Raw genomic sequence first — 27,240 nt, 5'->3', positions numbered from 1 at the left:
GGAGAAATCATCTCAAGTCATATTACTAAGTCATGGAAATTAAATGCATGATTAATTAGGAGCGCGATAACTGCCAATGGGCAGTGCTGACTTCTCCATTTGTTGATGACTTTAATCAGTACCAGTGAATATGTGTTTTGATTAGTTATGTGCCTCAGGATTGGAAGAACAGTTGGATATTATCTAAGCTATATTTATACAAGAAATATTCATCTTTGTTTACCACATAATAAAACCCTACAAGAGGGAGTAATGACAAAGTACTCATAATCTGTTCAAAAAACCACCAGATGACAATTTCAATTAGGAAGAGGTTTTAAAGGAAGACAATGACTTCTAGCAAAAATAATGGCCAACTTAATACACACAAAACCCAAAACTTGATAGTTTTTATTTTAGAAATATATTTTTTTCCAGGTTTATACAAATCTAGTAAGGTTTAAGTTATCCTTCATTTCCACTTTAAGACATCATGGAGAAAATTCAACCCAAGCTGGAAATACAGAAGTAACAAAACTGACAATTATAAGTAAAGAAATCCAAACAAGCTCTTTTTTACATTCCACCCTTCATCTGTCAGCCAATTTTTTATTTACAAAATCTCCAGCAAGTCTGTAGAAGATTGATTGTACTGGGATTGACGAAAAAAGAAAGAGACCTTTTAAAATACAACTGAGATAATGAAATACACTAAATCCCAGTTATTATGTAATGAACATAATTTTGAGAAGTTCCCTGCTAAGTTCAAGTACTTTACATTTTTAAATTGTTATTAAATCACTCTGCATCTGATTCTTCATTGGCAATTTCCTCCAGATACACATCATTTATTGAGACATACCACTTCAATTAATTAACCTGTGAGTCTTCCACTTTCTAGAAAGATCTAAAGCACGTATGACATTGAAAAAAGCCTAAGGCTAGAGCTAAGAATAACAAAACTGAGAGAACAATAAGAAGAATAATAACGGATTAAGAAAACTGATTTGCCCTGAGAGTAAGCCTTTTTACCATTATAGAGAATTTTCTTTTAAAGGAAGTATTTCCATTGCTCAACATTCAGGGTCAGGTTTTTTTCATTTATTTTTCATTTATTTAAACTACATTAGGATAGACAAAAATCAGCCTACACATTTCAGCTGATTTGCAGATGAGATGATCAGTTTATTTACTTAAAACATCCAATATACATTACATTCCAGACAAGTTCAGGGAGACTCCTTCCAACAGGTCAGAACGTATTCCCAAGGCAGACTCATATAAAATGTTCTTTACATTTCTTTTCCCAATTCTACTTATATTGGATAAAACTTAATGAGACACATCTTCAAAAAACTGTGTAGTCTGAAGATAAAGTTTCCTGCATCTAAGAAGTATTATGGCAGCTAAAATTGAGAACTAATTGCTCAATTCCTACTACAATAACAATGTTACTTTGCCTGACTACACTGTATTACTTTGCATTTTTAGAGGGAGAAAGACATCTTCCAAACCAAGCAACTCCTGGAGCAATTTTTCTGAAGCAATGGAAAAAGAACTGTGTTCAGTAACTAAATTTCAGTCAATGCACTTAATGGCAACCAGCTTATTTCATGGCCACCTCATGAATACTTCTAGTGATTATATCCTGTAAATCAAGTACTGTTTTTACAACTAGGCTTCCCAATTTTCTCATATCAAATGAGACAATAGTAGACAAGCGGTTCTTTCCAAAATTTGTTCCTGATTGGTGCTAAGAATTGACTTTATTTTTAGATCCTTTTGGAAAGGATCTTCATTTAATAAATTTAGTTGTCAATCACATTACATTTTGTTAAAATTACTTTTTCTTTCGAAGTCTGATAGACTCTTTACTAGATCCTAAGCATAAAAATTTAGATATACTTCCCTGTATCTCAAAATACAGATAGTTTAGCAGAACAAATTTAACAACCTGCAAAAACATGTTTTTGTCACTAGTTGGACTCTGCACTTACCACTGAACTATACAAATATTGCTGCTAAAAATAAGGTTTTCTTATTGAAACCAGAAATTAAGTTAGATATAGTTTGTTATGGTGGAGGCAGAAGTAGTGAAGTGAGAGAGGACAGCTCGAAGGAAAAAACGACTGGTAGGTGTTTAAACTAATTATGTCTGCTCAGCAAATTAGTTAGTTACTACACCAAAGTCACAACAAAGTTTGATGACAAAACAGCTGAGCAGGAGAATATTTACTTCATAATTAGTAAAATTTATTTTTTAAAACTAACATAAAATCAGAGAAGAACAAAGAAGATTTAGGAAATTTCCCCAAATCCTCTGATTATCCTTGAAGATAATAGATAATAATAGTATATTTTACAAAATTTACATTACAGGAAGATACTTAATCTACTGTGAAAAGTAACCTAAATGCAAATGCCTTAATTAGCTTTAATTCATTACAGAAAAATTTTCTCAAGTATTTTGGTTATAGTCTCCAGGTTTCTGCTCTTTGTTCTTATACTGTAAATTTAATATCTTTAAAAGATTTATTCAATGTCTTAACATAATTTCATAGATGTACTTAAGGTTTCTGTATTAAAAAAAAAAAAAAAAAAGCCTTTGTAAGAAAAAGTAATTTTAAAAGCCTTCTGGTTTTCTTCACCAGAAAGTTAACATGCAATTCCTTTACCAGTGACATTTTCAGCCTTCATAGTGAAATTCTTGAAGACTGAAATCATAGACATGTTAAGGTTGGAAAAGACCTCTATGATCAGCTAGTTGAACCATTAACCTAATACTGCTAAATCACAGGCCAGGTTGTCAGATATGTATTTCTTTTTTCTTACCAGAAATATTTCTGTTAGTAAAATTCCTTTCTGGTATTATGGTGTTTCTTTTGACCTGTGTAGGAATTTTTTTACAATCAGGTAAGTTTTAATCATTCCACCCTATTAGGCAATTAATATGTAAGAAATACTGACTAATCTAATGATTTATCAAAAAACAATTAATGTAAATCTTACTGTCTCAAAAGTGTCATGCATTTAGCAAGGTGATGTCTTTAAATACACATTTTCCAGTAATTATTTAAAAATAACGTGTACCAATAAAATTACCTTTTCCCTCTTGCTAAATATTTATAATTGTATTTTGTTTTTATTAAAAATCAGCAATTGTCTTTATATAAAAGTGCTTTTTCATATTGAAACTATACTTTTCTTCACACGTCACTTTCCTTTCTTCCTTTTAGCATTCCCACTGTGACCCTGCAATGTCTCCAGTAGTCATTATTAAATCATATGTGGGGAGTTAATATTTTGAAAATATTCATGATGTTACTATCACACTTCTAACACAATCTGACATAAAGAGACAAGGACCATGTAATCAGCTTTCTAGTGATATGTCATTGATAGGTTGAAATATCTCCTATAACACTACCTGGAATAAGAAAATTAAATATTGTATGCAGACTTTAAGCCTTAAGTTAATGGGAGAATTGGAAATCAAGAAGAAATTCTCTGTTGAACATAAGATACTCACTGTTTAATAGTATTTTTGTAAAGTGCATTGGAATATATTTTTCCTCTGTGTTTATCATTGCAGTGCTTGAACACGTCGACACAGTAATCAGACGGGAAACTACATGGATATCTACTTTTCCATGGTGTTAAAATTTTGTATCTTGTTAATTTAATTCCAGTGTACTGTTTGCTTTGCACATTCCTTTTACAGCAAAACCCTCACATTTTGCAAATAGAGACAAGTTGAGGAAGTTGTGTTTTTCTGAAATTTTTAAATTTTAATTTTCTTCTTGCAAAGATGCTGAACAATATAAACTGATACTATTGCTTTTTCAAATTTATGACCAGTCATAGGAAGAGCAGTTGACAAAAATCTGGTCTTTCTTTTCCTCAAATTCCTAATCTTGCAATTCAAATATTATTTGTTCTTCAAATTTAAGAATACAGTCCTACTACCACTACTGGTATCTTAAATGCCATAGCAGGGCACTTACTTGCTATAACAGCTACATTAATACCACTCCCCTGATTCCTCTTCATGCCGTTCTCTTGGGTCCTGGTTGCCAGAGAAAAAAGATTGGTGCCAGCTCTCATTCTTAACTCTCTCTTTACTACATGAATTGTACTGCATTGAACCAAAACTACTGCAAAATTGCTGTAATGGCTTCCATACTAAATTAAGTTAGGAGTAACACCAGTTGTTGTTCGAAGACATGATAGAGATTCAAGAGATTCACAGTCTTCTGGAAAGTCATCTTTTAGCCACAAAGCATTCACTCCTGATTGACTCCCAAAGGATTTATATGCAAGGACCCTGCAAAAGTGCTCACAAGAAGTGAATTTACAAGTCAAACAACAGGCATGGCTAGGAACCGCCCACTTCTGGGCAGTTCTGGCTGCTTCTTTCTGAAATGCCTTGTCCTCTGACTGCACAAAAGCTCAGAAGACTAAACTTCAAATTCAAGTATCCCTTTTTCAAGACAAAACATTCCACTATTGCACTGTAGCTCAACAATGCTAGCTATGAAAGTTTAAGACAATATTGTTACAGGTTTCAGATACACTTCATCTTAGAAACTGTCATGCCTGTAGCAAAGACAGCTGAGGAAGATGCATGTTCTTGTTTCAGCTGTTCAAGTTCCCGGCTAGTATTCCTTCTTAAAACCCTGTTGCAGATGTGTACAAATTTATGGGCACATATATACATTTTCTTGTTCTGTCTTGGCCGTGCAATGGAAACATGTAGCAGAGAGATCACGCAAACCACTGGGAATGGCGGAACCCTAAAACACTGCCCCTCAATCTGTTGAGGAATACCTTCAGTGCAGGTAGCTCAGTGTGTAGCTGCAGTGCACGTGCAGATTGAGCTCTGGGTGGCAGGAGCCACAGACGGGCAAGAGGCTGTGAACTGGTGGCAACCATTTGCACAACAATGGAAGCAACGGGCCTGTGGCATTGGCCAGGTAATCGGGACACTCAGAGACATGGCAGGAGCCAAGGACTAAGGTGGAAGACCTCAGACTATAGTGCTCATAGACTGTGAGGGTATAAAAGCCCAGGGCTTCTTTTGTGCAGAGTCCCTCCTCCAAGGCACAAACTTGATCTCTTACTCTGTTGTTGCACTGTGATTTAATTATTTTAAGGATCCAGATGTCAGAGACTCTGTTATGGGAAACTTGGGATCAAACCAATAAGGAAACCTGGTCTGAGTGTGGTGAGGGTAGGGAGTAAAGTGGGGCACCCATGAGTTGCTGGACCTGGTGGTGCGAAGCAGCTTCAGTCCCAGCTTTGGTGGTGTGAGTGTGACTGCTAGAGTGGTTCTTGAATAGTCAGACAGGAAAGTTTCCTTACCCAATCCACCAAGGACACTTGACAGGACTTTTACAATGGCTGTGTCATAGATACTGTTCCATGACATATATGCATAGAGAAACCTATTGGTCAGCCTGATCCATGTATGAGGGACAGAAATTTTATTCATAATTAGCTTGCTTTTCAAGAAAACAAATCTCAGCACTGCTTTTCACATCTTCAGTAGGAAAAACATGACCTTTATTTGCCTTAACAAAGAGAGAATAGGATTCTTCACTACCAGGTTAGTAGGTGACTGGTACTTCTGTTGGGAAGTCTACACATGCCCTTCTATGCTCTCATGGTTTCCTGTGTACCTGAAGACACAGCCATGGGTCTCTCTGCTAGACCTGACCCCTGGGACACACCAGCTGCTGGTCAGTTCTACCTCTGGCTGTGGTACAAAAAGCACCAAGTTGTAGCTTATGTCAAAGCAGGCCATGTGTCTTTCTTCCCTGTGCATGAGGCAGAAATGAAGGGTGGATGGGAAATGGCAACTTGAAGTTTTGACCTGAAGCTCACCCAAGATAAGCCAAGTGCTTCAGATTCATCTAAAAGCAGAGCCAACAGGCACTCTTTGGTTTCTTGGCACTCTTGAACCTCAATGCTGGTTATTAAACAACTCCAAATCCTCTGGCCTTTGGTCAGGCACAGCCCTAGCCCAGAAGTGGGATACAAGATGTGATAAGGGACGAGCAGCGAGCAATGCAGGTCACTGATAATGCAGCCTGGTAGATTTCCGGCAGGCTTTCGAAAGTGTCAGACAGGCTGCAAGGCCACGCAGCCTGGACCTCCTGTGGCGCGAGGCTGCGGGCGGAAAGGGTGGAAGGCAGGAAGGAAGGTTGGGCCAGCTGCTCCTGGCACCGCCCCTCGGTGAGCCACGGCGCCCCCTAGCGGCAGCAGCCGCAGCGCGCCCCGGTGCTTACTGAGCCTAACCTTGCACGGCTGCGCGCCAAGGGGCGGGGCCACTGCTTATTTAAATATCACGGGAGCTTTATTTGCATGCCACTAAGATGGCCGGCCCTGCGATTGGCCGGTTCCGGAGCAGACCCCCACTGCCGGCCCCTGTGCCCACTGAGGGGGCGGAGCCAGCCTAGATGGGGAGGAGACACAGAGGTCATTTGCATAGCGGCCCGGCGCGTGCGACGCGGGGAGGCGGCGTTCGCGCCTAGAGCGGGTTCCCGGTTTGAATCCACGGCAGCAGCGGCGTCACCGGCGGCGGCCGCTGGGGTAGGAGCTGCCGCGGGACGCGAGGGCACAGGTACCACGGGGCGGGAGCGGGCGGGCAGGGCACGGCAGCAGCAGTGCTCGCTGCTCCCCGCGGCGGCGGCTGGAGCAAATGTGCGCATGCGCCGGGAAGCTGCAGCTGTGTACACGCGCATGCATGGGAGCACGTGACCTGGCTCCAGTGCAGTGGCGGTGGCGCGCGTGCGCGTCCCCGTTGCTCTCGCGCGGCGGCGGTGGCGGCGCAGGCAGAGGTAGGTCTGACGGGGGCGCGCACCGGGCAGCACCGGGCACCCGCCTGGCGCGACCCGCCTCGCGCGGCCTGGGCGAGGCGAGGTGACGGCGCGTGTATGGGTGGGACAGGGGCGCGCCTGGCGCCTCGAGAGCGTTTCTTCGCTCCATGCCGGAAATGGGGTGGCGTGGCCTGGGTGGTGCTGTGCGCCGCCGGGAAGGGCTGCGCCAGCGCGGCGGGCGTGGGACATCGCAGCTCATGGACTCTGGAAGCAACGAGGAAACTGTTGGTGGTGGTCCTACACTGGTAGGCACCAGGGCATATTTTCTCTACTCTATGGATACGCTTGTTCATTGGAAACCAAACACTTTCTGTATGGGAATAGAGAAGGCCGAGTTGTGCTTACTCGTGTGATGCCACCAGTAAACAAGGCCCAAGCGACTCCTCGAGGTGTCATGGCCACACACATCAGGCAGCATGGTACAAGGGTTGAAGCCATGTGCTAAGTTCAAGAAGGTACATTCGAACCTCTAATCTTCCTTAAACTGAAATATTTAAAATAGCAAAACTTTTCAGTTAAGTGCTTTACTCGTTAATTAGGCACCCTGGCAGAGGTGTAGCCCCACCCTGTTTGTTCTTCTAGCAAGTCGATCTTTCTCTTCCTGGATCTCGCAGTCATTGGCAGATACTCAGTGGAAATGCTGATAGTAGGATATTCTGTTGCTTAACAGTAATCTTTAAATAATTTTACGTAGTGTCACATGACTGTGACCCTTACTGTAGACAGACTTACTGGAAATATTGGATGGAAGTGTTGATGGAAAAGTACTTTCTTAAAATAAAGGGGTGAACAGCTCTGCTGTTCTAGGAAGCAGTCACGGAGCTTAAAAATGCAGGCTTTAGTCACAGAAAAATGTCAATTACACATCTAGGCATTTACCTCTCTAACTAGCAGAAGTAAGAGCATGTTAATAGATATGTTTGTTTAATATCCCAAACTATACAAAGAGATGCAGTATTACTATAAATAAGTTTATCAAAACCTAATTTTGCAAGATCAGTATATTTTACAAGCATGCTGTTTGTCTCTCTTTTGGAAGTTAAAATACATACTTGCACTTGTTACAGTTCATAATACATTTATATTTTCAAAAGCAGAAGCGTGAAGAGCATGCTTAATCTCTGCTTAAATGTGGAGTTAAGTTAAATATGAAATCTGTACACAACCATCAGCTATCAATCTAAAAAAAAGTGGTTTCTAATTAGGTGCTGGTTTTTGCAGTCCTGCAGGAAGGTATGAAAGAGAGTATTGCCACAGATACTAAGAATTCATTGGAGGGGAAGAAACCAAACACAAAAAGCACTGCTTGATACATGATCTTGGGTAGGTAATTTCTCAGTTTCAGATCTATGAAATGGGGCTAATGGTTGTTGTCAGGCCAATCACAAAATGAATTTGCTAATAACTGCATAAGGATTTGTGCAATTCATGAATCGTAGTAACTGCACCCGCTATTTATTACTGACATATGGCAGTTACTATTTTATATGCTCCAGAAGTACCAAGTTAAGTTTCTACATATATATAATCTAGGCAGCATTATACTAATAATTTTGTTATAATTTTCTTACCATTTTGGATCCTTGTTATGTTTTAAGTTTAGAGAACTTAGCACCTTGCGTGAAGTAAACAGTGTTTTTATCAGCTGCAACCTTTCTACCAACTGAGCTGATGCTTTCTCTGATAATGTGGAATAGTGTTGTATTCTGCTGTATGAAGTAATTTAGCAAGTGTGTCTTGGATGTTGTGTAGACTTCAAACTAATCGTAGCACCATTTATTTATAAAATAATACAATTATTATATGCATCAACTTAAATAGTTATTTTGATGCTTCTATTGGTATTTTATCTTCTATCCCGTATGAAGTCTGTGTTTAAGAAGATGCCGATTCCAATAGATACGCACATCTTTTTTGTCACATTTCCTGTACCTTTATAACCTGTAGCTTCTATTGTGCATATTTCACAAACTTAAAAAATTAACATTAACTCTAGTATGTTAACTTCCTATAAAGGCTCCTTTAGTAATGGTTCTCTTTCGGACATAAAACACATAGGCATATGCTTTCCTACCGCCATAAGAGGTGATTTTGCCCGCCAAGAAATACCCTGAACAACTTAAAAAAATATATATTAATAATTAAATTTTAAATATTTATTTTACAGAATTCAGTGCAAACAGAAATGTTTTACATGTTCAATAACTTCTAAAATACTCATTTATCATTAGTAATGTACATTTGCCTTGTATTTGCGCATTTCCTGTTACAAACTAGAAATATTTCCACAATAAAAAGGAGTTTAGTAAACCAAATACTGTGTTTTGTTTTCAAAATAATTTAAAAATCTCATTTCTCACCATCCAGATGTTTTTAATGGTGTAATCATTTATTAGGTTTATCTCAATTAAATTGTCAGAAACTATACATTTGGCAAAAATGTCAATCTGACTCATGGAATGTAAGTAGTAAGGCCAAAATATCCTTTAAACCAGTATGTTGTTCTTACTTAATAGTTTGCATGTTAATGCTTTTTTCTTTATTTTTCTATTTGTTTCGGTGTTTTTTTCTATATTATGGATTAGTTCCACTAGTTTACATTATGATTTTATTTTGGGAATTACAGCAATGACACATGTACATCACAATTTTCATAAAGGATAATAGATGAAGAAAGTAAGTTCTAAGTTGCAAAACTGTTATGGTATGTGAATATGGAGCATTGGGATTTCTTCCCCCCCCCCCCCCCCCCGATATATTTTTATTTAGTACTGCTCTTGAAATGCAATGAAATCTAATGTTACGAATATTTTAGAGAAGCATCTGTCATTGGTCTCTTGATTTCTATAGTATGTGACATTACTCCGAGAGACTGACCTATTCACACAAAATATGTGGGAATTTGTAAACTGGTCAACATAAATGCTACTTTCATGGTGTTTATTTGTAATTCTGGTGTTTCAGTTCTACCTATTGCAGTGTGTGTACTGCATGAAAAAAATTCTCCTAGTTCCACTGTCCTGTAAGAAGTTATCTGTCAAGCAGCAGTGACCTATCTAAAAACAGGATGGAGGGCTGTTGTGTGCAGCAAGTTGTTGTTGTTGTTATGGGGGTTGTTTTGTTTTGTTTTTTGACAGCTCATTAAAAGCAGAAATTTAAGTTGTTTTCTGAAGCGGTATCTTTCTTGTCAAGTCAGATAGCTGTAGAATATCTTAATCTCTGAGTACGGTTTAGATATGAATCGTGTAATACTTAATAATTTGTCTGCCTTGGCCTTGGTTTGGATTCTAAAGCCTAGTGGATGATGCCAAAGAAAGTAACTAAAATATTTTTAATATTTGGTTAAAAGGATATGGAACATAGATTGTGTCAACTTTTGAATTCTGGTTTTCTTCTTAAGAGCATAATTTCACATGATATTGTGGGATTCTTAGTTTTTATTTGTCTGAAAAGGTTTTGTGTATTGTTGGTACTGTTTTTAGATGTCTTCCATTTTTTGTTCATGTTCAGGTTTTTCTAATTTTTTTTCCACTCTGGATTTCTATAATAATGGTTGTCTTGAGTTCGTACGTACAATGCTTAAGTCTCTGAAAGCATCTAATTGAAGTACAGTATCAGTCTACAGATTAGTCCATGAAAGTGTCATCAGTTGTAGATATAAAGTACCGGTATTAATTATCTAGAAACTGGATCTTTAGAATGTACTAATAATTTCATACTGTGGTGAACAATGGAGGTGTGATTCAGAAAGGGGAGTCTGCTTTGTTGGTTTGGAGGAGGGTTTTTTGTCTTATATTGCATATTCTGGTTTTAATTAATGTTCTGGTTCTTAGTGCTGTTCTTTCTTGACTGTTTGTCTGGAGATATATATAGGCCAAAATGCATTCCAAAGTTAAAAACAAATTTTCTGTTGCACATGACTCTTATGTAGCTTTGTATTTTGTGCTTTCATGTAGTGTTGTATTAGTGTTAAAAAAGCTAGAATGCTTTTAGTGAAAAATACATCATAATTACAGAATTGTTTGGGTTGGAAGGGACCTTAAAAATCATGTACTCCCAGCTGCCCTGCCATGTGCAGGGAGACCTTCCACTAGACCTGCTTTCTCAGAGCCCCATCCAGCCTGACCTCAGAAACTTCATTGGGCGAGGCGTTCACAATTTCATCACCTCACAGTACAGTGCATCACCATTCTCATACTGAAGGATTTTTTCCTAATATCTTATATAAACCTACTGTTTTTCAGCTTGAATCAATTACTTTTCGTTCTATAACTACATAACCTTGTAAAAAGTTTCTTTTCAGATTTGTAGATTCCTTTTGTAAGCACTGGAAGGTCACCTAAGTACCTACAGAGCCTTCTCTTTTCTAGACTGAACAATCCCAGTTTACTCAGCATTTCCTCTTGAGAGATGTGCTCCATCTCTAATTATCCTGGTTGCCCACCTTTGGACTCGCTCCAACAGGTTCTTCCTGTGCTGAGGATCCCAGAGCACTGCAGGTAGGGTCTCACCAGAACAGAGCAGAAGGGCAGAATCCCCTTCCTCACTGTGCTGCCCACACTGCTTTGGATGCATCCCAGGATAGAATTGGCTTTCTGGGCTCCAAATGCACATTGCCAGTTCATGTCCAGCCCTTGATCCACCTGCACCCCAAGACCTTCTCAGCAGGGACCTTCTCTATTCACAATCTGTTCATCCCTCAGCCTGTACCAATCCTGAGGGTTGTGCCTACATGCAACTTCAGTGTTGTATGTAGGCCTAAGTATCAGGCTTGCATAAAATTTTAAAATATGCATGGATAAGGCTATTAAAATGACACTTACAAATTCTGCTGGGAGGACAGATGAGTCTAACAAGTTTATTTTTCTGGTTAAGCAGAAAAGGTGTAATGCAGATATGTGGCAAAAATTTCAAATTGTGCCACAACCCTAAAAATTTTAAAAGAAATCTGCTCATTTTTAGCATAGTGGTCCAGTTTGATGTGAACACTGATTGCTAGTTGTTCTGTTCTTAGTATGTCTTGGGAGACTTGTTGGTTAAATATAAAGCATAATAAATACCAAAGATAATTAATTAGTTATTACCCATACCTGCAAAGTTTGCGAAGACAAACAGCTGGAGTGAGGAGAGGCTACCATTGTTGGCAGTGAGGGAGTATTCTTTGTCTCATGATTGTGAGCTCTTTCCGCCAGCAGTTTAGGTAGTGTTTATTTTTTATGTCCTAAGTGAGAGCCAAGGTATTTCTTGAAGTCAGTCTGCTGGCCTGTGTGAAAATGGGAATAAAAAAGGGTTTCAGTGGACGGTGTTTTGAGACTTCAGTTGGGATGCATACAAATAGTAGTTTCCCCTGAATTTTGTCAGTATAAGAACGGTTGTGTTTACTTAATGTTAACATATAAAACCTTATACAACAAAACAAAAAAGATCAATTAAGCAAGAGGGCAAATGAGAAAAGTGGATAGGATGTGGTTTGGACACAAGGATTTGTGGATGACACATAGCTAACTGGTTTCTACACATATAATTTGAGCAAAAAAAAGTATTCATGCTGTGCCCCTTGTTATGTTTAAATGCATAAAACCTTGTCTGAAAGGGCAGAAAATTCTGCCTGTGGTTGATTGCTCCCTGGTATGAACTCTACGTAATGGTATTTAAGAGGTGTGCGAAGGTGATGTTACTTACACAGGGCAATAATGAGAGAAACAACAGAATGCCATTTTGTTGCATTTCTTCTTTGACATTCATGAGAAATTGGGAAAATGGAAGCCCTGTTTTAATTTATGACTACAGTAATTGAACCTACTGAGATGCAGTTAGAGTGTTTTGGCATGTTATCAAAAGAGGGCAGGATTAAAGGTTGTTTGGATTTCTTATCAGAACATATTATGTTTAAATTCCACTCTCTATTCTTATTAAAATGCTTTATTTTCTTCAGATTTTGACCAAAGAATCTGTATAAATGCCATGCTAAGTAGAAATTAAAAAAACTGTCCAGTGCTAGTACGTAATGACACATTAGCATAGGTTCACTCTAACATTTCCTGGTCATGAATCTGTGTTTACTTAAACATTAGGTTTTATTTAAAAATTAGTTTGATTAATAACTTTTAACACACTTTACTAACACACTTTTGTGTGTTAATTGAGGTATACAGAACTGGATGTTTAAGTTAATGCATGTGGTTTCTCACTGTTCAGTAAGATTTTTTGCATCCATGTGTCTGTGTTAATGAACTAGTGCCTCTGCATGTTCCTGAAGCTTTCTGACAAGGCAAGATGTTTGTAGCAACAGGGCTGTGACATGAATTCTGTTTTCTCTGGTTCAAGGAAATCAGTCTCTGAAATTTTTTTGCCAACTTGTTGTTTTGCCTGTTCAAACCTATTTAAGTCATTGTCACCCATATGTCAAGTTCCAAGGCTCAGTGTTATATAAAATGCAGTATTGTACAAGTGCAGCTCTTGGATTCTGGGATAGAATGTCGCTATGTTTTTGGTGATATTTTTGAAATTATAAGATTTGAAGTCAGAATTCACCTTCTGATGTACAATTTTTTTAGGTATACTAAACACAGAACTCTAAAACATTGCTGCAGGGGAAATCAAAGCATATGTATATTAGTTATACAAATGGAATATGTAGGTTTGAATTTTGAAATCTTACAAGTTATTGTAAATTCCCACAAGGTGATGGTGTGGTATATATGGTGTTCAAAGTAAGCAACATAAGGTACATAACCGGATAATAGAAATTTTTTCTTTTAAATTGATTGTAAACTTGGTTTTTACTTTAATAAAAGGTGTTGGTGAAGAAAAGCTTCATTGTAATGGGTAGTTTTAAGTCAACTAATGAATTTGTTCTCTAGTGTTCATGAGTTTATTTTTTGAGAAATGTCTTCTGTCCATTTGAACTTCAAGTATATTTTAATTTAGTTTTCTAAACCTGTAGCGTACTATCAGAGACAATTGGTGGAGCTGTCTCATATGTGGCATGGGCCCTTTTTTGTACTACAGGTAATGCTAATACAAGGACAAAGGAAAAGCCAGATGGTGTATTTCACCATTTCTTAAGTTAGAAATAGTGACTGTAGTGCTGATGAGTGCATCAGACAACTACTGCTGGCATGATTAATAAATCCTGAAATAACGGCTGCAGCTGGCAACAGACATGCACAGTTACATAAGTCTAGACCTTTTCATAACTGAAGTGGTTGGAGGGCATGTTCTACTTTTTAGAGGGGAGTGACTTACTATGTTGGGCTAATTTTGGATCGCAAAGATTATTTTTTGTCAGAAGGCTAGGTATAATTCAACAGTAATTTTCTTTAGACTTGCCCTGTGGAATCTTGCAAGTATTTTGTTTTAAAATAGACAAGTTGGGATTTTGTTCTAAAGAAGTGAGACAGATATAGAGGAGCTCCCTCCAGAACTGATCCAGTGTTGCCTCTGTGAGAGAACATGATTGGTGGTAATAAACAGATAGTAGAGCAAAACCTGTATTGGATTTAATTTTGTGTTAAACTTGTGTCTTTGGTTGATAACCCCTTTCTTCCTGCCATAGGATCTCAAACCAGTTCTTCAGGAGCTGCTCTGTTACAAGATTCTATCAAAATTCCTTTAGTGAATCTAGATACAGCTTTTCTTTGAAAAACTTAGACAACAAGCTGCATTGCAGTGGTAAAGAATTAGATACTAGATTTCTGCAAGTATTAAACTTCTGGAATGTTCTTGGGGATTTTGCTAGCTTTCTTATAAAGTGAACTTCCTTTTTTCCTCCCCAAGTAAAATTCCTGTTGGGCAACTAATATTATAGAACATTTTCAAAGTAGATGGAGCAGTACAAAGCTATAGGATAATTTCTAAAGGTGGTGTGTGGTTTTTTTTGTTGGGTTTGTTTGTTTGTGGTTTTTTGTTGGTTTGGTTTGGTTTGTTTGTTTGTGGGTTTTGTTGTTGTTGTTTTTGACACACAGAAGTGAGCCTGCTCTTGAAAAGTATTCCCTAATGTTTGTCAGTTCTGTGCACAATCTGACTCTGTATCCGCGACTGTTGTGACATGGATTCTGAACTGCCTTTGAGTTGTGAGAGATTCAAAGTATGTGATACAAACCCTGGATCACAGGGTCCTAGCAGGGCTGCCTCTTGCTGGTTTTTGGTTTATTTTTATTTTCTCTTTACCAGATGTGCTAGGAAGCAGCAGTGCTGCAGCTAGGCATTAACCACGTCCTGCCTGTCAAAGAAACCACTCCTCTGCTCACACCCACCCATCCCACCTGTGCAGTTTGTTGCAGTGTGGTAAAGATGGAGGTGCTTTGCTGTGTAAATGTTTTATTTCCTGCTGAGTTGTTACTGACTGGCTTGTCTTGTGAGCGCTGCAGCCATCTTAGACTTGTTTTCAGTACGGCTGAGACAGAGCAGATTCAGAATTGCTGAAAAACTGCTCTTTGGTGTAGCAGTTCAGCTTGACTATGTGCACATGAGCAGAGCTGTTAGCATCATGTGCTCCAGACCTTAGAGCACAAGCTCTATTTTGATGATAAGCAATTTAAAACCTTCATTAGGCATAGTTAACGATTCTAAGCTATATAAAATACATTGAAATCCTGCTTCTTTTTGTTTTATTATTTTTGTCAATTTTAGTGGGTTTGGGGTTTTTTGTTGAAATTTTTGTGTGTGTGTGTGTGTGGTTTGGTTTGGGTTTTGGAGTTGGGGTTTTGGGGGGATTTTTTTGTGCTATTTGTGTTTTCTCTTTGCTTTCTCACAAATTAATTCATAGACCTCTGTCTTGTCTCAGTTGCAGGATAGATTGGGTGGGACTGGCCAGGTCAAATATCATATCTGTCTTGCTAATCAAATTACTTTGTTTTGGCTTACCTTCTTAGCAGGCTGGAAGAGCTCTCATTCTGTGCTGTCCGTTTCTCAAATGCTTACCTCATACTCTTAACTGAAAAATGAAATAAACTCTTCACAAACTTCATTAAATTTTTGTAACTGAATGATCAGATTTATCATGTTTTCAATGTGTAACTTTTCCAATGGTAGATAATTACAGTGCCTAAATAAATACATTAGAGAAACAGTGATTATATAAATGTTAACTGTTTTGGAGGTAGCACTATTTGCTACTCAAGAATAACACTACAAATTTTATGGAAGTACTACAAATGAGAAGATGGAAGTTTTGAGGTCTATCCTTATTTCTTTTGTATAACTTAATTGAAATCTGAGTTTCAAAGTGCTATAGTGGTTTCACATGGCCTCGTGTATTCTGCTGTGAGGTTCTGGTTGGTGCTCAATTTTTCTTCACTGGGGAGTTGTACAACAGAAGAGAAGAAAGAAGGCATTTTTCTTCATTTCCCTATATATAATTATCTTGTTCTGTGTCTTACACCTAGTTCAGGTCTTCATGGGTTCTTAAGTTGTACATGAGTTAAACCAAGAGTAAGTAAACAGGAAGCTTCTTTAAGTTCTCCAGAAATATATCAGGAGCAGCAGACGAGCTGCGTAACTCACCAGTGTGTAGCTCATAATATTTTTGTGGCTGAAGTTGAACTTAGTGCTAGGCATGTGAAATTTATTCTACATGCCAACAAGTTTAGTCCTTCCTCAGAATTTCTGCACATTAATTTGGTGCTTTCAGTATAACCCATAACAAAGCACTTGGTGGTTAAATTAGTTTTAATATCTATTCTCATATATTATCTTACACAGTTAATGGTAACACAGTGTTTATAAAGACAAGAAGTATTCTGTACAGACCTTACAAGTCAGATTCTCAGAACAAGTAATTTCTCCATGTTTTATTTTGTTCATTTGATAAAAAGAAATAAAGTCTGTAGAATACAGAATTTTTAAGGTGAGATGAATTGGTGACTTCAATTAACAGTAAATTTCTAAATAATTGGTCATAGAATTTTTCTGCTTTAGGTTAAGAGATAAGAGTAATGCAAATATGTAATTAGAGGTGGTGATGAAAAGCAGGTAGTTAGTTTTATTTATTGCTAGTGGAACTTTGTTTAGTGAATTTGATTTACAGCAGATTTTAGTTCATACTGCCTTTTTTTGATTGGGTAAGATAGATCCTGGGTACATTTGGGTATTTAAAAATGTCTGAAAATTCAAACCACAAATTCTAATGAAACATATTTATCTTGGTAAAATGTGAAATTCTGCCATGCATTAACCTCATCTAATGAAGGTAGATTAATAATGTAGTGCAGTAATAATCTTTCTGTTTTTCTGCAAGATACTCTAAGGTACCGTTTCCCTAGTCTTATAAGTGATTACTGAGGTTTGTGTTTGTGTGGGTTTTAGTCAGTTATTGTTCATTAGTTCCAGATGTTAATAACTTACATTATTCACAGGAAGCAGAAACATTTCATTCTTTGAGATCACTGAACTCCTACTTTATAATCTCTGAAGGGGATGAAATTTTATATTTAAAACATACTTTACCTTACACATCCTGTGGTGATTTGTTTTTTTGGGGGGGGTTTTGATTGCTTGGTGTTTTTTTAAAGAAAACAGCAGGCATATAAATATTGCCCAGTGCTATTTGTTTCGTTGATTTAAGATTTCTCTGTTACTCTGCTTTAATGGGAGCATGAAAGGTAGAGTATTTAGGACAATCACGATAAGGAATATTTTTTCATATTGTTACATTTGATACATTAATACATAGTATTACATTTAAATAAAATACTATATTTTCAGGCCATGTCTTTTATATTGTCCTTTTGGTGACTTTTTGTTGCCCATGGTTTTTTTCTGTGAGCTGAGTAAGTTTACTCCCATTTTAGAGAAAAGGTACGGAGCGGTTGCCAGAGCTGAAAGAAAAGCTCTTGTCTGTGTGTTTCCCATTCCCTTTGGTTTTGGTTTCCTTCGCTTTTTAACAGGCCATTTTGAACACAGATCCATTTTTGGAAGTGCTGTACAAAATGACTGACTGGCCCAGCAGGGAGCTATATAGTGTTTTGTTGTATGAACTGCGTGGGTGTTGTGGTTTGGTTTGGGGGTGTTTTTTTGGTTGGTTTTCTTTTTTCTTTCCCAAAGTAAGTGTTGGAATGCTGAAAGTATGGTAGGTTTTGAAAGCTGTTTTGGATATGGGATACATTTCCTTTTTCACAAATCCAAGTACATTGTAATGCTTTTTCTATGGCAGTACTAGTAGCTGAAAGCATAATCTCTCTTCACTCCCATGGTGCTAACAGTTTGGATCATAATTATCAAAAAGAAAATGAAAATCACCAATTTATGTGCAAAGGAACAGGGTACATGAGTGGATGCTAAAACACCCCCCTGTTCCCCCCGCCACTTTTATTAAATACATAAATTAGATCTTCATGCGTTGAATTGGAAATAGATGCATGTAATGAAGTAATGACGTCAACTGAACTGATTGCAATACTGTTTTAATGCGAGACGCAGTTTCAGATTGCGGTCAGTATTCTCATGTCTGTATGTTCCAGAATAATCAGCTTTCTAGTGCTAATAAGTAAACTTGAAGGATAGACAAATTTCTAAAAGGATAGTAGTCTGAAATCTACATGATTTTCCAAGAGAAATACAATTTACAAAGGAAAACCAGTAGTTTATTCTGAAAAAGTATATAATAGATGCCCTGGGTCTTTTTCCTCTTGTAAATGCTGTACTTCAAAAGGATAAGAATTTTCTTGTAAAGACTTTTTCATTTATGCAGCAGCTATTTGGATAATACTCTTTTCATGACTAAATCATAGCTGCTTGGAACTATTCTAACATGGCTTGATTATTTTTTATGTTCCTCCTTAAATTCAGAATTGTCTCAATTTGCATAGCTGCATCTTCTATTTTGGTAGAAATTTCAGGAGCAAACAATTTCAGGCAGGATTTGAAGTGGACTGGATCAGACTGTTGAATGAATGCAATACTGCTTAATGTATGGAAATCACTTTAAAACAGCTGATTTGTTTGCTTCTTCAGGTGAAAGTAAATGGTTATCAAGTTCTTAGAACTGTTTGGAATCTTACATATTTAGTAATGTTATGACTGTTACTAAACAGTTGAACTGAACCTTTATTTTTTTTAGCTGTAAAATTTAGTAGATTGTTTTTAAGCATGTACTGTCTTTGAAGGAATTATGAGTAAGCTGAATTTTTTACTGTCTTCCATCATACTGATTTTTCAAGTTGAGATCAGTCAGCTCTTTAGTAAATAACAAAATTCTTCATGTAAATTCAAGTGAGCAAAATGTGGGAGTTTTGAATTCGATGAGAATACTGAGTATTTTCCATTTCTAGAATAAAACGAGTGCAACATACTAGACTGTTACAGCCTGGAATGTACCCAGTTTCAACACTTTCTCACCCTTTTCTACAATAGAAAAGTGGATAGAAGTATTTTCAGTTCTCTCTCCGCACTTTCCTCTCCTTCCTGTTCTTTCTGCTTATACAGGCTTCTGCTGTAAAATATCTTCCAATAAACCACAGCAGCTAAGATAATGATTTGACAGACAGTTTTCCACTTCAGAAATGTATATAATTTTCTGTGTCTTTCAAAACCCAATGTGAGAAAATTTTGGGAACTACTAAAGTTCTAGCTGACTCTTCAGTGAATAAGTTTGTTTTATTTTGGAGAAGAAAAGTGGGGGAAAGGGATGTTTTGGACTTCTGTGTCAGAAGGCTCAGGGCCTTTCATTTTCATTTGCTCTGTGGTGTTTTTTGTTTAAGGTTTGTTTGGGGTTTTTTTAGGTGAAGGTACTGGTGACAGACTTCATTATGGCTGGATTTATGGGTTTTTTTCCCTTTAATTTTAGACAAACTTCGTCAGTTAAATGCTTCAATATTTAAAATTGTCTGGATTGGGGAAATAGTTTTGTGTGTTTTTTTCTCTGCCTATTTTGAGAGAACTGAACCGATATTTTAAGATGTTGTCTTTGATTAGTACCTATTGAACCCATACAGTTAATAGCAGTTATTTTGAACACAGCTGATTTTACTACCTCTGACTGCAACATGTGCTCTTTAAGATCAGTTCTCATGGGGCAGTAGGAAGTCATGTTGGAGGAAGAGACCTGGCTCTGAGAATAATGTAACAACTTTTAGGTGTTTCCACCGATATAAGCAAAACGTGAAGAAAGGCAGACATTTTAGCTTTTTCTGCAGGGGTAGTCACCCGAGAATTCTGATTGAGTACATTACGGTTTGTTATCTCAATCTCCTGTTAAAACCAACCAAAACAAACTACAAAACAAACCATGCTCCCCTCCCCCACGCCCCCCGCCCCCGCCCAAGAAGGGAAAAAAAAAAAAGGCCAAGCTAGAAACAACGACAAAAATTCCTGCCCAAATCCCGTATTTTGGAGGCTGCTGAAGGTCCCTGTACTTCATTTGGGGTAGGTGGCCGGCCCTGTGTCTGGCAGACAGAAGCTGCCGATGGCCTGGGGCTCAGCCCTACCCAAGGCAGCCCGTTTGCCCTGTGTAACCGAGTTGGTGCGTTTCTTATTCCAAAACCAGTGGCTCCTCCTCTTGTGTTTGAAACTGAGCTTTGTCATAGCCAGTAGTGTGAGAGAGAGGAAAGCGGGGGGGGGGGGGGGGGGGGAGGAGGAGGGGGGGCGGGTAACTGACTGAAAGTTCTGGAAGCGGGGTGGTGCTTCCTGCAGATGCAGAGCTCGCCCGCTGGGGCTGCCGGCAAGTTTTGGCGTGGACTTCCCACAGCGGATTGGAGCCCGGAACAGAAAATGCTCCAAGGCTCTTATTTTTGCAGTATGTGTTTTATTGTGTTAAGAACCATACTGAATACTACACCATTCAGGTATTCGTGCATAACGCTATAGAACTAGAGGGAGGATAGAGGACATGGCTGAATTTGGGAAATCTAAGGGATTTTAAATTTCTTTTTCAGCAGCACTGGTGCCCATTCTTTTTAAGCTCAGAAGCTGTTAATCTGATGATTCATTCTGCAGATGACAGTACATCACTGAAAGATGTATTCTGCATGCACTTAGATGTGCTAGCATACATAAATCAGTCTGAAAGTAAAGCAAGTCAAAAGATACTGGTAACATGAAAGGGATGTTAATGATTGTCTCTTTAATGTGACAGGCATTCTGGAAAAATAATTAGCTTTCCCTTACAAATCACTCCAGGGTTCTGGATGCAAAAGGTGAGGATAAATTATAATAATAAATGACTAATATGAATTGCTAAATATTTTCAGACACAAAAATAGTAGCTTTCTGAGATTACAGACGAGCGTATTGTGTTACACTCAAATAACCTAGAACCAGCCATACATGAGCAAATTATGCTTGCAGCAGAAAATGGGACATACAGTTTGACTATATATAGCTTGACACTGTTGGCATTCTAAAGAGGAACAATGCAGGGAACTAGAAAAGGCAAGGGGTGTAAAGCAGGCTCTTCTGGTCCTATGATGCTCTGCCATGTTCAAATCAATAAACATCCCTGTCTCCATTACTTTGCTTTTTCACTAAATGATGCCAGGCTGCAACTGCAGCTGCCTATTGCTAAATGTATAGCTAGCCAAACCAGTCAAGTGAGGCTGAAATCCAAGCTTCTGCCTCTACCTGTCACTGTACCTTAGAGGTACTTGAAAAGATAATTCTGGTTGAGATTTTTTTTTTTCTTCCTTCACTTAACAAAAGTTAAATGTGAAATAGAGACAACAAATTAAGTGGCCAGACATGTTACTTGTCAGTATTAGGTTAAAAATGAATTTGTCCTACTTGGAACTAATACTTATTTCTTGTTGGAGATCTTCAAAATACTGGAGATACTAGGTTAAGAATATCTGGTTGCCAAGTATAGTGCAATTTTTCTTGTGTTACTTCTGTCACTAGACAATGACTGAACAGTGTGCATAGCATCCTACTCGAAACAGGCTGCAAGGTGAAATTTATTTTGCAGACACTTTCGTCAATTTTCGTTTATATGAACCATGAGAACAGCACTTGACTCTTAACACAGATCTGGATTATTAGTAAGCAAATACTCAGAAAAGTATATTCGAGAACCCGTGGGGAGGGGCAAGGCTTTGCTCAGCAATATCCTGCTGCAATTTAGTCTTGAAATCAGGCCCCTTTATGTAAATTTTTACTGGCACCAGCTAGCTGTAACTGCAGTCTGGCTCTGTGTCGGCAGCAGCTAACATGTGTCATGGATTTCTCCTTCACACAGGCTGCAGGAGCACTGGTTTCTGGACAGAAAAAGCAACACTGATGAATGTTAAAATATGTACAATGGAATTTAGGTGTAATTAGATTGCTAGTAAGTGAAAATACTGAAATTTCAGCTTTCTTGGGTTTTTTTCAGTGTGCTGTCTTGTGCTGTGCTGTAATAAATCTATGCTTGTTGGTACAACTGTGTGGTATGTGGGAGGTACATCACTGCACATAGTTGATGCAGCACTAATAGCGAGCAGCACAGAAGGCAGTACAAAGAGTACAACTGGAGGCGCTTGCAGTTGCAACAGTTTCCTTAGAGGCTGTGGCATGTTCAGTGAGCTGCAGGGGCACTCTGACACATTCAGATACTACCTGGAGAAGCAGGAATTCCAGCAGTCTGTAACGAACAGATGTAGGTTACTAGCTTAGAGGTATAACAGCATAGCTCAGGCTGGCTGAAAAACAGTACTCATGCTGCTATGTAAACCAAACAAGATACTAGTATCAAGATGGCCGACCTGGAAGTCTACTTGTAGCTCATAATACTTATGCAAATGATCTGCACGTCAGTGGCTTACTCAGAGGAGGAAGCTCATTTTGCACGTGCCATCCTCTCACCAGGTAAGAGAATCAACTCATTTTCTGTATTCGTGTTTTAGAAGACTTGGAAGTTAATTTTTTTATTTAGGTGCCCAACAACCCCACCCCCCCCTTGGCACAATGCCAGGAATTAAATTTGAATGTAAGCTGCATTTTCTGGGAAACTCAAAAGTCATTTGTTCTGGCTGTAATTATGTTTGGGTTGCTGGTTTTAGGGGGAATGTTACCTGGAAATTATTGTAGACTATTTACTTTAGTAAAACTAAGTAGTTAAAAAATATTCCAATTTTGAGTATGTAGTTTTTGTTGGAAATGTTACTGCTTTTGTTTGGTTCAAACCTCTACTGTTTTGCTAGTGTGTTATTTTTGTCTATATAGTGACACTAGTTGATGCACATGGAGGCTCATCAATAGTGAGAGCTAACCCTGGAAAGGGTGCAGAGTTGACAAAGTTGAACGTACCAGTTGTGTTTTGGTTTCATGGTATTATGAAGGGTCTTCATTATCCTGGCTGTAGTTTGAACTTTCTTCTTGTTGAGATTACAAAGCTGTTAAAGCAATTAGATGCTGAAATGTTGTCTATGTATCTTTTAGTAGATATACTTTCTTAAATGCCTATATGTACATTTTAAAAAGCTGTTTTCATAAGAAGGGAACTAGATCGGAATATGGTGGGTTTTTGATCTCTCCCCAAGAAGACAATAACCTTGCCTTAGAGCAGGAAATTTTAACAGAATTTAAGTATTGCTAATTACATAATATGTTCTTCTGAGGTTATGCATGTAGTGCATGAAATGGTGGCATGGGCCAGATGTGCTAGTTCTGCACAAATATATTTGTATTGTTTCTATTTTACAAGTCGAAGTAGTGACAGCATGGAATACTGGAAAGGAGAGATGGTAGAAGAAAATTATTTGAAAGGATGGTCACTGACCTAGAGAAAACCGATAATTGGAGATGCATGAACAAGCCAACAAAACATGGCCACTTAAAGGCAAACATCAGCTCATGATAGGGATGTGGAGCTGGAAGTAGACAGGCGTGTTTAGGCTGAAAGAGAAATAAGATTATTTGAAGAGAATAACGCTAAAGAGGTAGAAGGACAAAGTAAGCAGATAAATTATTACAGCTTAAAATGGTAGTGATAGATATTGCAAGTATTGGAAGCATTCTGAAATGGCCTGGAAATTAAGGCCTGTAGAGTAAATATGCTAGGAAGGAAAACCGTAACTGGTTGGTGTTGCGGAGGGAGTAATTTAGTGGTAATAGAGAAAGGTAAACTCCTGCATTCATGTGGCAGAGAAAAATGCTGCATGCCTACAATATAGGCCAAATGAGTTGCTTTTGTAGTTAGCTCATACACTTTGAAACCTTCAATGACTTTTTAGAGGTAAAGCAAATGATAACAAATGTGAGATTTGTTAAGAATTGAGAATTCTAACAGTAATGTAGGTGATAATGATAACAGAGTCATAGTGAAGGGAAGAAAGTACATCACAGTAAATATTTTGGGCGTTATTTTAGATAAAAGTGAGATTATATTATAAGGTCATGTAGCTAACCTAAATTTTTGAAGACTTGATGTTACAAAGAAGAATATTTAGAATACTAAATATTCCATTATAGATATTTCTTAGCAAAGGTTATAAGGACATCTTTGTAATCTGCATCCAGGTGTTTTAAAATAATTAGCTGAGAATACTTTTCAGAGATGTTCCTCCCAGTAACTCAATATAAAATTGGAATTGCGGAAGACCTTGAAGCCTTTTTAAAAAGGTCTGGAGAAAAGTAATGGGGGATTAAGTGAGTAAATGTGAAAGAATATCATTTCAGTTAACACAGAGGTGATTTAATTCCTGAAACACTATTATAAAAAGGATATCCTAATATAATTTGTTTTAAAAGAAAGTTCCTTGGTGTAAATACCCAGTAGCTGTAATGTAGTTACTCCTTGATACTCCTTAAGTAACAACTTCCCCTCCCCAAACTCTGTATCAATAAAACATTAAATTGATTTTTAAAGCTTTTGAAGGGGAGAGGGTAGTAATCATGCTCCAAGTAAAGTTTATGATTGGTATTGTAAAATAGTTACTTTTTATTGACTTACAGATGATGGAAAGATTGACTCTTACCAGAGTCATCAGGATCATTTGCTTAGTGAGACCCAAACACCACTAATTAGATTTATTAAAATAGATGTGTTACCCTTGCACACCAAAATTGGATTTATACATCTATAGACCATCCAGCATAAAATATATTTGCTTGACAGGACACTCTGTCCTGGAAGTAAGTAGGGAACACACAGACAAAATAGATAGCTAAAGCCCAAAACAGGTAATGCGAAGAGACGGAAATTCTGTAGCATACAGAGAAAGAGTAAGGAAGTCATACTCTTTATAATAAAAAGTTATGTTCCTGGATGATGATGTAAATTTTGTATCAATACAGGTTGCAGTCCTGTTGTCTGTATTGTTTTTTACAATGTTGAAAAATTAGGAGGGGTCCTGGCAAAAAGCACAAGAATGATTATGAGTTGGTCATGTTCACCTTGGGGTATGTAAGTAAAATAGTTTTATGGTTACAAATAATCCAACCTGACAAATCTGGGAAATGTGGTCATTTAAAAATTCCTCAGGAGAGTCTGTAGTTAGTCTGAAAAATTATCAGGGAGAGCAGTTCAGCTATGCTGTGTGCCAGTGCATGAAGAAAGGATGTATAATGGTTCTTCACTCATTCAAAGAGAAATCGAGTCTTTGATTTTTTGGATGAGGTGAAGCTGCAGCCAGTCCTTTCCAGACTGGCTTTCCAGAAGAAAGCAAGCATTTTGGCTTGCCAGCTCACTAGGCAAGAGACTGACTGTGAACAAGTGTTCCTTTTGATGTTAAAGGTTTCTGGGCAGAACCTTTCTGGAGGCTGACTTACAGGAAACTTTAAATTGTCAAAATTAAAGATGCTTTCCTTTGTGGTTTTTATACATTTTATCAATGGAGGCATTTTTAAGAATAATTCTTACCATCTGCTTCTGGTGTCTAACTCAGGGTCACATTTGGGAAACTTGTAGGCAAGAAGAATGAAGTTTCTTGTAAATGGTCACCCTAAGTGACTGTGCAGATGCAGATTTTTCTCTATATTATTTTTTATGAAATTTGGGAAGGCAAGCAGTCTAAAATAGCTGTATAAATTCTTCATGTGCTTCGATGTTTCTGAAATGGTATTACTGGATTGTTACTTTATCAGCTGCTTTTCCCCCTCATAAAACAGTAAAATAAAGGATGTTTTTTGTAGAACTGCTTTGAGCTCCACACTGAAGAAGTCTTTTGTAGACCCAGTACTACTCCAAACTAATGAATGCGTTGGACATTATCACTACAGCCCAGACACTGTTTTTTGGGACCAGGCTCAAAAACTTTTTGCGCACTGTTCTGCCAAAATCATTGCCAAATAAAGTACCAGTAGAGGTGAACCTGCAGCTCCTTTTTTTGGTGTTATATGGTACTGTGAATGCTAGTTTGAGGTTCTGTTCAGACTATCAATGCTTCAGGAATTTGTAATATTATTTTATTTTTGGAAATTTGCATTAGCAAGCAAAACAATGATCTCATTACTGTAAGAAATGTCTTCTGCATCTGTTCACTTCCATCCTTTCCACTTAGGAATGCAACACTAGCATTGGAGGTGGCTCTAGACCTGATTTTTCTGGTGTCCTAAATAGATCATATATCTAGGTGTATTTCATTGGTTCACTAAGTTAGTGTGTATGACATCACTAGTCAGCATGAACAAAACATTGCTGGCTGACTTCTGCCCACACATTCGCTGCTAGCATCCATGCAGATGTGATGGTGTTGACTAACTGAAAACTGGGGCTTATGGTGGCTTTGAAAAGAATTCATCAGGGAAAAAAATTAAAACTTGTCATCCTACATGTGAAGCTTAAAGCCAGGAAAGCCTTCCAGAATTACTTGTGCATCCTGCATAGTGACAAGCCTCATTTGGGGTCATTAGTAAAGAGACATAAATACTTTGGGAAGTGTAAGTGGATCTCATTTGAGGCCTGTAGTTTCTTAACCTTAAATAAAAAACAAAGGTCTTTATTGACTAGATGGAACACCTCTTCAGTCTTCCTTTTTATTTTGCTTTTGTATCCTCTAAGAAACCTAGCATGAGAACTTTTGACTGCTGTGGACAAGAGAACACGTTGCATATCTTTTTCCTGCTTTCTTCTTCAAGGATCTTAGACAAACAAACTGAGGAAACACAAAGATGGATTCTTCCATTGTTATGGAAAAGAAATGCCTTCAGACTGCAGATTCTAATTTCAGTGTCTTATGTTTAGAAGTCCATATTCCTTTGCAATATTAATAACAAGCTGTAGTTCACAGAAAATACTTTACATTCCCTGTTAGTTGGATTTTGCTACAGATGTGGCTGTTGACATTCGGTCATTCCACGACAGAAAAAAATAAATAGTACTTGGCAGCTAAAGTGATACAGCACTTGCTAATTGACTCCCTTCTATTAAGAAACATATTGCAAGATGAGAAAGGGCAATAGCTGGATTGCTTTGCAATAATTGTTTTTTACTGTACATCTTTGAGACTTCTGTGTAACATTAGGTTTTTCA

The 27,240-nt window shown here is 37.8% G+C and overlaps 1 protein-coding gene across 13 annotated transcripts in view; it reads left to right on the top strand.

Moving 5' to 3' along the window:
- Positions 1-6,331: 6,331 nt before the first annotated feature.
- ATF7IP (activating transcription factor 7 interacting protein) overlaps positions 6,332-27,240 on the top strand; it is an 80,122-nt gene continuing 59,213 nt past the window's right edge. For 2 of the 13 annotated variants that reach the window (XM_063396130.1, XM_063396121.1), the window contains exons 1-2: positions 6,480-6,601; positions 8,079-8,180. Coding sequence is in view for 5 of the 13 variants with exons in the window: in XM_063396121.1 (XP_063252191.1) it covers positions 8,171-8,180 (10 nt within the window). In the remaining 8 variants the exon portion in view is untranslated. Of the gene's footprint in view, positions 6,602-6,658; positions 6,819-8,078; positions 8,181-22,302; positions 22,635-27,240 lie in introns of those variants that run through there. The other 11 variants (XM_063396125.1, XM_063396120.1, XM_063396122.1 and 8 more) reach the window with 7 other exon arrangements.

This window comes from Prinia subflava, chromosome 4 (assembly GCF_021018805.1).
Source record: "Prinia subflava isolate CZ2003 ecotype Zambia chromosome 4, Cam_Psub_1.2, whole genome shotgun sequence".
Taxonomy (NCBI): domain Eukaryota; kingdom Metazoa; phylum Chordata; class Aves; order Passeriformes; family Cisticolidae; genus Prinia; species Prinia subflava.
The sequence above is the reverse complement of the archived record's forward strand: the minus strand, read 5'-3'. Positions and strand labels throughout refer to the sequence as shown.